Here is an 11,164-nt window from a genome sequence, read left to right as displayed (position 1 = left end):
TTTTTTCCTATTTATATATATATATATATTTATTTATTTATTTAATATGTATACAATATTCTGTCAGTGTATATGCCTGCAGGCCAGAAGAGGGCACCAGACCCCGTTACAGATGGTTGTGAGCCACCATGTGGTTGCTGGGGAATTGAACTCAGGACCTTTGGAAGAGCAAGCAATGCTCCTAACCTCTGAGCCATTTCTCCAGGGACCATCATTAAACATAGAGCCAGAGGTACAAGGACAGACAAAAGCCCGGGTGGTAAGAAACAATAACAAGTTTGGGGACATTCACAGCCCCAGACTCCAAAAACTCACAAAACAGACTTTAACATAACAGGTTTATCACTGACTGCAGCAGTGTCTCCTGGATGTTAAGATAATACCATGATGCTAAAGTGAACAAGTGCCTTAAGATTTGCTTCAGGCAAAACATTGAGGGGTCTAATAATTCCCCTTTCTAATAATTCCCCCTGTTTTCTTCCCTCCTCCCCACTGTCTTCTATTCCAAAACTATACTATGGTGATCATAAGCTTTTAATATGTCTAAACTTTATTTCTTTGTGAACATTTTTTTTCATAAGCTCCAGGGAGCCAATTGGACCTATCTAAACGGACCAGACTCACCCAGAATAAGTTTCATTTAATCCTTCCATTATCATTCCTGGTCTCAGGAACCCCTGGGAAATTCCCTCCTCCTCCCCTCAAAAAAAAAAACCCCTCCATCTTCCATCTTGGGACTCTCCTCCCTCAATCATCAGGATCTAAGATTTTTCCAGACATAATTTTCTGCCTTTCCAGCATCTTGCGAGGTTCAAGCTGCCAGCCAACCAGTTTCACTGACTCAGAAAAAACACAAAAGTAATCAGCCACCCCAGGACGTAGTCAATCACCTTAACTATCCAAAGCACACAAAATCAGCAGGAAGCAGTCATGAGAGACCTTACGACACCACATTCCCACCTATTAAAGACCCCAAACTCCCCAATTTTTTTATAATAAACAAAAGGGTAGAATGTTATGATTTTATCCAAACCAGCATGGCTGGCACTTCCAGGTTCCAGGGCCATGCTTGTGCGGACAAGCCCTCAGGCACCTAGTTGCCCTGGGGAACCTTAAAAGGCCCTTTATGACCCACATGCAGCATAGTTGCATCACCTGTGTATGACGCAGCAACGTGATCCCTTGCGTGCATGCGTGAGCTCTGTCATCTGTGTCAGGTAATTTCACATGTCCCAACAGGTGTTTTTAGCAATCTCCTGGTACTACAGGAAAGAATGGTGAAGTATGGGGAAAGGAATAAAATAGAAAATCCTTGTTTTCAAACTTGGTGATTTAAAAAAAGTTTGTTTATCTTAACTAGCGAATACAACAACAGTGCTCTAAAAAAAACTAATCAGTGAGCTATGCATCTTGAGTTTATCATTAAAGAGCAAAACTGCCTAAAATTTGAGTGAAAAACTATAAAAGCATTAGTGTTGCATCAAATTCCCACAAAATGTCTTCATAAAATATTCCTTGTTTTCTGGCACATTCCATGCCAGGAAGTATCTGAATCCTTTGTGCACATTTTTCTTTTATACCTTACAGTATGTGAACTGTATAATAATTCCTAGTTTAAGGACCAATAAGCCAAAGTGGGGTGAAGCTAACTTGATAATCATCACAGAAGAGTCTGGCATTTTCATGACTCAGAATCTGACCTCCAAATAACTATGAAATACTTCATCACTGAAACAAATAAACAGAAAAGACTCGAACCACCACAAACATAAAGTTCACAATTCACCTTTTCCATTTAAACATCAAAGCCAATCAATGAAAATTCTCTTTTTTAAATGCCACAAAAAACTCATACTAAATTTAATGACATTCTAATTCTTTAATAAAATCCTGGTCTTTAATCTCAAGGGCTGCCAACACATGTGTCTCAAAACTTGGGAGATGGAATTATAGGGCCCAGCCAAGAAGAGCTCGATAGTAGAGGCCCCCAAGTTTAAGTTTACCCTAAGGCAATACCTGGTTCCAAGGACAACCCAGGCACTTCCCAGGAACCAACCATTCTAAGGGAAAATACCTAACACTCCAAAGCCCAGCACACACCCATCCCCTTTTACCCAGTGTTTGGGTGGGGTATCACCCCAGCCCCTGGCATCCATTTTGGAATGTCTGGGTGGAAAGTTCCATTTCGAGGCTCCTCCCCTGGGAGTTACCTCAGTCCAGACTCCTTTTGAGAAAGCCTGCCAAATGGTGACCCCTCTCCAGTGAGGGTCAAGACCACTCCCAGAGGCTATTTAAACTGCCCCCTACCCCCAAGAGAACAAACACTTGGTCTTCTTGTCTTCCTTTTCCCTCTCCATGATCTTCCTGGTTCTCGTTTACCCTCTCTGTTGTCCAGGAGGACTACCTGGGAGCTCCGGCTTCCATTAAACCTGGGCCTTTTCTAATTTGGTTTGATTTGGTCCACGGAGAGGGCCGAAAAACCTTTACACCCAGGACACTGCTAGACAAATATAAGCCAATTAGGGGCTCTGAACCTTAGAAATTCCTCAGCCCAACCTCTGCTATTATAAAAACCCTGCCCAAACTAAACTCGAAGTGTGAGTTGGACACATGGAGAGTCCGAGTTTGAACTTAAATAAGAATAAAAGCACTTTGCTTTTACATACGGGACTTGGTCTCCTTGTTGGTTTTGGGGGAACCCCCGCGATCTGCACATAACAGAAATCTGTGCTTTGTACAAACTCCTGCTAGCTCTGTAATGTGAGTTACACCTGTAGTTATTTTTAATGCACAAGTGCATTTACAAGTATAACCACGTAATGAGTTGATTGAATTTTACATGGTTTATCAAGGGACAGTGAAAGGCAGCTCCCAACTCAAGGCATAGCTATCATAATTCTAGTTTCGGGTATTATTCTAGATTTTAAGGACCGGGTGGTAGAGCAAGAGTCCCAAAGCCTACTACAAAAAGTAGGGCAGAGCCCAGGAGAGGAGGGGCTCTCTCAGCCCCCTGGCACAGCAGGACAAAAGCCAAGAACCCAACCACCGCCAATCCTACAGTTCCCAAACGTGGCCAGAGACTCCCAGTTCTTCACAGGCTCTCCCTACTTCTGCTTTCGGGGACGACATTCCACGGTGCTCCGCGGGGGGCGGGGCTAAAGGAAGTCGGAAGTCCGACCACTTCCGGCCCGGAAAAGTCCAGGCTGCGGCTTCGGCCGGCTTGACAGGCGCGGTCTCTGCGGGCGGCGTGTTGCCCTCACCTCGCCCGGCCTCCCGGTCGCGCCCGGCCGCCGCTCTTCCGCCGTCCCTTTCTCGAGTCTCCCCTTCCCTATGTTCCGGGGTCGGAGTCCGGGAAGCAAAGATCCTCTTGCCCAGTCCCCATCATGTCCGAAGTGACCAAAGAGCTACTGGAGCTGGTGTGGGGCACCAAGAGCAGCCCCGGGCTGTCGGACACCATCTTCTGCCGCTGGACGCAAGGTACCGGGAAGGGCTCGCCGTTCCAGCCGCTCCGCCGGGACGTCCCGCCCGCTCGCTTCCAGTATCCCCGCTCCCCCATCTCGGGTACCTGGCGCTTGGCTCCAGTGCCCCACTCTACCAGTCCCGGGCTTGGTCTCAGTCCCCCCGCTTTTGGACACCCGCGTTCTGTCCCAGTAGCCCCGCTTGGTCTCAGTACCTTAGCTCCTAGCCCTTCTGCTACCCTCACTCTTTCCCTGAACTCGGGCTTGGCACCCCAGCTTCTGTCTCTTTAGTGTCTGCACCCTTTCCTTGTGCCGGTTCCTGGCCCCTAAGTAGCACAGCCTCGGCCCCTCGCTTTCCGGCACCCTTTCCCTGTGTCAGAGCTTGATCCCTGTACCCCTTGCTCTACCCGCATTGGGACTTCGCACTCAGTTCTAGTACCTGGACTTGGTTACAGTTAACCCCGCTCCTGCACCTCAGGTGCCACGCGTTAGGCTCAGCTGCTGTCTGTCGGATACCCCGAGCTCCGTACTAGTACCCATGCTCCTATCAGCGGTTCTCAATCTTCCTAATGCGCGCGACCCTTTAGTATACTTCTTCATGATGTGCTAATCCCTAACCATAAAATTATTTCGTTGCTGTTTCATAAGTGCAATTTTGTTACTACTGTTAGGGTATCTGATGTGCAACCCCCCGGGGGGCGGAGACCCACAGGTTTAAAACCACTGCTCTAAGTGGATTTTAATGGGAAGAACTTGGATAGGAGAGTGTTTACCAAAGAGCCCCAAGAGCCTCTTCTCCTCTGGGCTCACTTGCTGCAGGGGCAGAGTGGGGGCCTAGTGGGCTGCAATTTGAGTTGCCTAAAAAGTGCCACCTATCAGTCTCCAAGTGAGTTTTATGTTATCAGTGTTTGGATTTTTTGCGGGTGGAGTGGGGGTGAGGTGAGGTAATGACCTAAGTGACTGATGCCAGAAAGCAGTTTTATGTTGTAATTGTGTGCTTAGGTGTGGCGCTGGGATGGAAACACGGTATTGCTCGCTACAAATTGTTTCCGTGGCCTCAAGTATCCCTGGTTTTGAGACAGCGTCTGGTATTGTTTGTTGCAATTTAAAAGGACTGTGGATCACAGCACTTCCTCTGCCAGTCTAATGGTGCTCACTCAGAATTACCTACTCTCAGAGGCCATTGTCAGATGTTGCTGTGATGATCATTTGGAATTATGGGTGGAGGTACTGGGCACTGACTTACTGCTAATATTAGTAAGGCGGCTTCATTTTTGTGGTCGATAACTGCATCGAATTGACAGCTGCAACCTCAGTCTTCTCAAAATAAGATGCAGGAGTAAATAGTGTAAAACAAAGTTACATCTAGAGATATTCCATTTAGGAAGTTACATTAGTCAAGTTATTTTGTGTTGCTTGTTAAAATGAGCCAATAGAGTAGCACATAGCTCTTCATTTTCGTTATTTTGACAGGCTTATCTATTCTTTTGGAAACCTCTTTCACTTAAAGAAGTATACGTCTTGGGTTATTTTTGAGCAATACTTATATATATAAAGATTTATTTTATTTTATTTTTTTGGTTTTTTGAGACAGGGTTTCTTTGTGTAACAGCCCTACCTGCCCTAACTAGTTCTTGTAGACCATCCTGGCCCTGAACTCCCTGGAGTTAAAGGCATGCACTACCACTGCCTGGCTTTGATTTTATTTTTTATTTAAAAATGTATGTGTGTGGATGTTTTGCTTCTATGTATGCACGTGCACCACATGCATGCCTTGTGCCCACAGAGGCCAGAAGAGGGCATTGGATTCCCTGGAATTGAAGTTAGAGATGGTGTGAACCAGCATATGGATGCTGGGAATTGAACCCCGGTCTCTTCACAATCACTTGGTGCTTTTAGACACTGTGCCACCTCTCCAAATTTGTTTACTAAAAGGTTTGAATTTAGTCTTTGTTTTTGAAATAAGGTCTCACCAGGTAGCTTTGTCTGGCCTTGAACAGAACACACTGAGATCCACCTGCCTTAACCTCCTGGGTGCTGGGATAAAAGACTTGCCTTATCTTCCTGGTTCTAACTGACTGGTTTTAGTTTGAAAATTTGTTTTGTTTCGGCCTTCTCCTGTTCATTTGCCTACCTTTTAAAAATGCTTTTTCACCTTCTTTGTTCATTAGCATCTCTTTCTTGTTTTTCTTCCTCTAAACCACACTTGTGTCCCTAGCCTTGCTGCTGAAGCCTGGGCCAGTAGAGTAAGGATCAAGTGCCTGCAGTGGTATTAGGTGAAGGGACAGAGAGTCCTGGAAGCACTTGGAGTCTTTGGGAGCCAGTTGTGCAGACATCTGAAGAAAGTGTTCCAGACAGAGGGCACCGCCCCTGTTAAAAGTCTCAGTGTCACGTGTTCTCAGACTGTTAATTGGGAAACAGGAAGGAGATTGGTGTTGCTTGAGGGGGCAGTGCGAAGGGGAGGGGAATAAATGCCCTAAAAGTAATATAATTGTATAAGGCTTTCTAGTCATTATAAGGACTTTAGCCCTCATTCTGAACGAAACAGAGGAGTCCCCGAAAGTTTTGGAGCAAGGAGACAGGTTGTTTTTAAGTTGATTTGACAGCTGTGGTTGAGGGCAGCCAGTGATGAGACAGTGATTAAGATCAGATGGTCCCTGTAGTCCAAGAGGAAAGGAGGTGTGGATCAGGGTAGTAACACTGGAGACAGTAGATCGACCGTGTCCCAGCAGAATCCAGATTGGCATCCTCTCTGTCTGACAGAAGTAGTATTGATCATGGGAACATTTGACGAACTAGGAGTTCAATTTTCAGTGTTGATTTTGTAACAGTTTTTGGCAGACTCCTTTTCTGGTTCTCAGTGTTCCTCATGGGTAATGTAGGCACAGCTTTCCAGAACAGCGCATATGAAGCACTTGGGGCTGTGTTTTTCTTGACCTCAGTTTAGATCTCAGGAGCTTAGGGACCTCTCTGTCTGTCCCTTTCTCCAAACTTCACTTTGCGTTATTGTTCCACCTGAAGGTGTGTTGGAAACATACATGACGATCTATAGCAGCTTAATGTGGATTTTGTCTTGTTGAGAAGGGGCAGAACTGTATTTGACTAAAATTCAGTTTTGGGGATTTTGAGGAATAAGGGAGTCTTTATTAAATAATATGGAAAATAAGAAATAAGATTTTAACTTATGAAAAGTAAGGAAATGTTTAAAATATAAAATGTGCCATCAAGATAGCTCAGCAAGGAAAGGTACCTGCCACCAAGCCTGACTATCTGAGTCTCATCCTACATGCTTGAAGGAGAGAGTCAACTTCTGCAGCTACACACATAGCTACACACCCACACACAGCTACACACACACACACACACACACACACACACTCATGCACAAAATACACAAAAATAAATAATTCATTGCCAGATCATTTGTGTCAAAGTTTGAGGTTAGGTTTTCCTTTCTGTAGCATAACTAAATTATAATTCACCTAAGAGGCAATTAAAAAATCATAATTGCAAACACACGAGGTTAATTGCTTAGTACTTTAAGTATATAATGTAATTCATTAATTCAAAGATTTGTACTATAGTGTCATGTTGCACAGGTTTTTTTTTAAAACCTTATTTAACTGTTACTGCAACCCTACAAGATAGCAGAGGATAAAGTCTTTATTCTAATATCACTAGCTAAGAAAAATAGGCTCCATTCAGATATTTGGCTTAGCCTGGACTGTCTGACCTATAGTAATCTAACAAAGTCTGCACCCTTGGTTTTGCACTGGTTACTAAGACTTTAGAGACCTTGCTTGTCCAGTTGGTTGGAGGGATCCATGTGTGTACAGACTTGAGAATAAAAGCCTGGAAATTTGCAAGGTTCATGACTCACATTTAAATTAGGTGCTATATATCATGAAACTGAGTATGTCTTCACTGTGAAATATTTTAAAAAAACTATATATATATATATCAAATCAGTTATTAGATGAGTAAGTAATCTTAGGTTTAATCACAAAAATTATCTTTTTTGATGAGCAAAATTGTTTTAAATCTAGGAAATAATTAGAATGAAAACACTTAATAATAAGAGTAGCTGTATATTAGCAAACTCATATTCAAGAAGTAAAAAACATCTCACTGTGGTGTGATTGTAATTATAAGCACCACCCATGAATTTTGATAACTGTATTATATTGATAGGATTTTTAATAATGTTTTTACTTCCTTTTGAATATTGTGGCTAGAATCCATTCCTAATTATTTATTACATGAACTGAAAGATTGGTAGAACCTCATCGCTTCTCTGCACTTCCACGCAGTACCAGAGCTCCTTCCTTATTCTCCTTGGACAAACTCAAAGGTCTTTACCAAGACTGACAAGGCCTGACCCTGCTTAGCAGAAGAGAAGGTATGGCGGCTGGTGGATCTGGATGGGATGGCCACCAGCTCTTGGCCCAGACTCTTGGCTTAGTTTGAACCTCAAATTTGGTGGTATTAATGTGATAACCAGCCTTCTTAGTTGCCACTTTCCTTATTAAGTTTTTCCCATCCATCTTAACTACCTCCAGATCTTCATTTATTGTTATCAGGATCTCCAGTGTGTTGTGTGTGCTGGATAAACCTGGCATCAACACAGACAGTCATATCTTGAGTCCTTACTGCCTCTGCTCTCCATCCTTGTCTGCTATCCTAGTGCTCTTCAGTGTTGATCCGGAGAGTTCCACAGTTCTCACCTTCTTTCATTCCCTTGACTCCAGTCAGTGGCTACTCCCTCCACTTTTTTTTTTTTATAAATATTCTAAGCTTTCTACCTCTTAGGTCGGCAGCTTTCATGTTTTCTGAGCCCAGGATCCTGTTATACTCTTAAATTAAGGAGCTCAACATGAAAGCATATGACATTAGAAGAACTGTGGCAGGTTATGTCTTGGCAGATTGCAAAAACTATTTTAACTTGCATCTGTCTCTAGTACTATAGAAAAAGTCTGTGGGGCTGGATGCACATTTGAGAAGCTCTGTCTGGTTGGTAGTCACTGTTGCTTTGATACACTTTCTCAGCTCTTTTCTAAGACCAATAGATCTTGAATTTCTCATTTTCATATCAGTCATTGAATCAACCCCTATTTTTGTTAGTCTTTTTTTTTTTTTTTTTTTTTTTTTTTTTTTTTTTTTTGACACAGGGTCTCACTATGTAGCCCTGGCTGTCTGGAACTCACTAAGCAGACTCTGAGCTCAAACTCAGAGTTCACCTGCCTCTGCCTGCCGAGTGCTGGGATTAAAACCATATGCCATTTTTTAGTTCATGCCCTTCATTCTTCTGGCTAATATCAAGTGTCAAAATAATTCTTCATGCTACTGCCATTTTACTTTCTGTGAAACTTGTGCAACAAATAGTTTGTTTTTGCTGTTTCTCCTGTCATTTAAAGTCCTGTGCTCTTGCTAACTCCGAGTTTTCTTGTGTAGCGCTCCAGTGGCATGCTTCATCTAGCGTTTGTCATGGCTGACTACTCTTGCATCTAATTGTTCTTTTCTAGAACCTCAGCTACTATATTTCTGTCTGTCCTGTTTTTCTAAGCTGTTATCCTGTGTTGCTGACACAGCCTCTCCCCATTTTTCTAATGTTCTCAGCTGTATTATCTGTGTAGTGCATGTTGGTCTTCGCTGTAACTGACCTGTTTCAGATGACTATACTTGCTATCTATAGTCCCAAATCTTGCTCTGAGGTCCAGTATCTCCCACTTCTAGATGGTAGTAATGACTGCTTTACATGTTTGAAACTAAACTGTTTTACATCTTTACAAACACCCCTTAATTGTCTTCCCTCTCAGAAATTCAACAAGCATTAATAAGCAGTGATTATATAGCACATGGCGAAAAACAGCCATCGATTAAAGATATGATACCTATATAACAAATTAACATAAATGTAGATTATGATAAATGCTGGTTCTGCTCAGGGATGGGAATACTTAGACATATTTGCCAGGAAGTCTGTAAGGAGTTAACATCTAAATTAAATCCTGAAAACTATGAAGAGCAGAATAGAAGGAAGTATTTCATCTGGAGAAAAGAGCAAGCAGTTATAATAAGGACTTCGTAGCTAAAGCAAAGTAAAAGTAAAATGGAGGTCCATTGAATTGGGCAATCCTCCCATATCTTTAGACCAGAAAAGGGAGTTAAGGTTTTATTCTACTTGCAGTGAGAGGCCGTAGAAAGACTTTTAAGCAGACTGTGTCCAAACCTTGTTTCCATTTCTGACATACTCTCCAGGCAATCCCGATGAATAGGAGGGGCTCAGTGGATGAAGAGCTGGGAGGTGTGTTTGGAAACTTTCATCAGTATGCTGGGTGAGGGGGATAGCAGTTTGAACTGAGGCAGACTACATATGGGACAGAAATGGACACATCCAAGATAGGTTTTGGAGCCTTGAGCTAAAAGGAAGAAGCCTAAAAAATAAGTCATTTTTTTCAGAAAGGGCTGTTTCAGACGGAACAAGCATTATGTACAAAGGCATGGGGTTTGGTAGAGGCAGGGATGTTTGAAGACATGGAGGAATCTCCACTGTAAGGCTGGAGTTCACTGTGCAGGACCACATAAGGACTTTAGAGTTTGTATGTTTGGTTTATATGTGGGGCTACGTGGCTATAATCAGTAATGGAAATTGAAAGAGTAGATGAAATTGTTGGGGTAGATAAAATTCTCCATATTACCGGAGAGAACATATAGTAAGGAAACTGCATAGTCCCAATCCTTGGGGATCATCATTTAAGAGGCGCTGTGGTAACTGAGAATAAACAGGTTAAAATGTGCAACAAGAGGGGCCAAAATGCAAGAGCCCAAGCTTCTTCAGAGTTTATGCTTATCTAACAGAAAGTCAGACGAGTCTTTAAGAGTATCCTGGAGGAGTCACCAGTGAATGTCGCTGAGGAGACTGAGCCAAGAAAGGCCGGCTGCTGCTTACGGCTGGCTGGGGTGGGGCTGAGAGCGTAAGAACGAGATCCGGTGGATTTCTTGGTGGAACCGCTTGATTTATTTTTTTAAAACTATGTGAAATACACATAAAATGCTGTTTGGACAAGAGGCCAAAGGAGAGGTTGGTGAGGAAGCTCCTGATCCTCAGCTTTTTTTCTTCTTTTTTCTGTAGAAACTTCAGAGGCAACTCTCATTTCTCTGTAACTGTATCCATTCTCTGTATCAAGCATGCTCCAGTTACATATAGTAATCAAACTTCAATTTCATTTGAGATGCTTCCTAAAAATAACTCTCCATAAAAAAGTAGCTTTTATTGAGTCAGTTCCATCTCTACTGGGCTTCTTGAAAGAAGTTTTCTCTTTCCACCCTTTAACAATGAAGCTGTCTAGTCCTGCAAGGGCAGAGCTTCCCCAAGCTTGTGCAGCTCTCTGTAGTGCCCGTCTCTCCCCTTCTGCCTGTTTGCCACTTCTTCTGTCCCTAACCTGCCCCTCAGCTGCATTAAATTTCCCTTTGATCTATCAACCTTTTCTGCCCTTGCAGCCCTTTTCCATTTAATAGTGATATTTGCTTTGCCTGAATATCCTTTGCTTATCCTTGCTCCAAGGCAAACCCCTGCCACAATTGGCCTCCAGTTCATCTGTTAAGATTTGACTCAGGCAGAGTAAGACGTTCCCTTCTGCACCCAGGACACCCGCAGTGTCCTTCATTCCTCTGTTACGTTAACATAGTCTTTTTTTTTTTTTTTT

At 43.0% G+C, this 11,164-nt stretch overlaps 1 protein-coding gene across 4 annotated transcripts in view; it reads left to right on the top strand.

The window, feature by feature from the left end:
- The first annotated feature begins 3,192 nt into the window (after positions 1 to 3,192).
- The window catches only part of Mindy3 (MINDY lysine 48 deubiquitinase 3), a 75,346-nt gene continuing 67,374 nt past the window's right edge, over positions 3,193 to 11,164 (top strand). For 2 of the 4 annotated variants that reach the window (XM_026783087.1, XM_005354626.2), the window contains exon 1: positions 3,193 to 3,477. In XM_026783087.1, the coding sequence (XP_026638888.1) occupies positions 3,384 to 3,477 (94 nt within the window). In that variant the 5' untranslated portion in view covers positions 3,193 to 3,383. The remainder of the gene's footprint in view (positions 3,478 to 11,164) is intronic. The other 2 variants (XM_026783089.1, XM_026783090.1) reach the window with 2 other exon arrangements.

The sequence above is a fragment of the Microtus ochrogaster genome, chromosome 16 (assembly GCF_000317375.1).
Source record: "Microtus ochrogaster isolate Prairie Vole_2 chromosome 16, MicOch1.0, whole genome shotgun sequence".
NCBI lineage: Eukaryota > Metazoa > Chordata > Mammalia > Rodentia > Cricetidae > Microtus > Microtus ochrogaster.
Note: the sequence above shows the minus strand (reverse complement) of the source record. Positions and strands in the feature narration are given on the sequence as shown.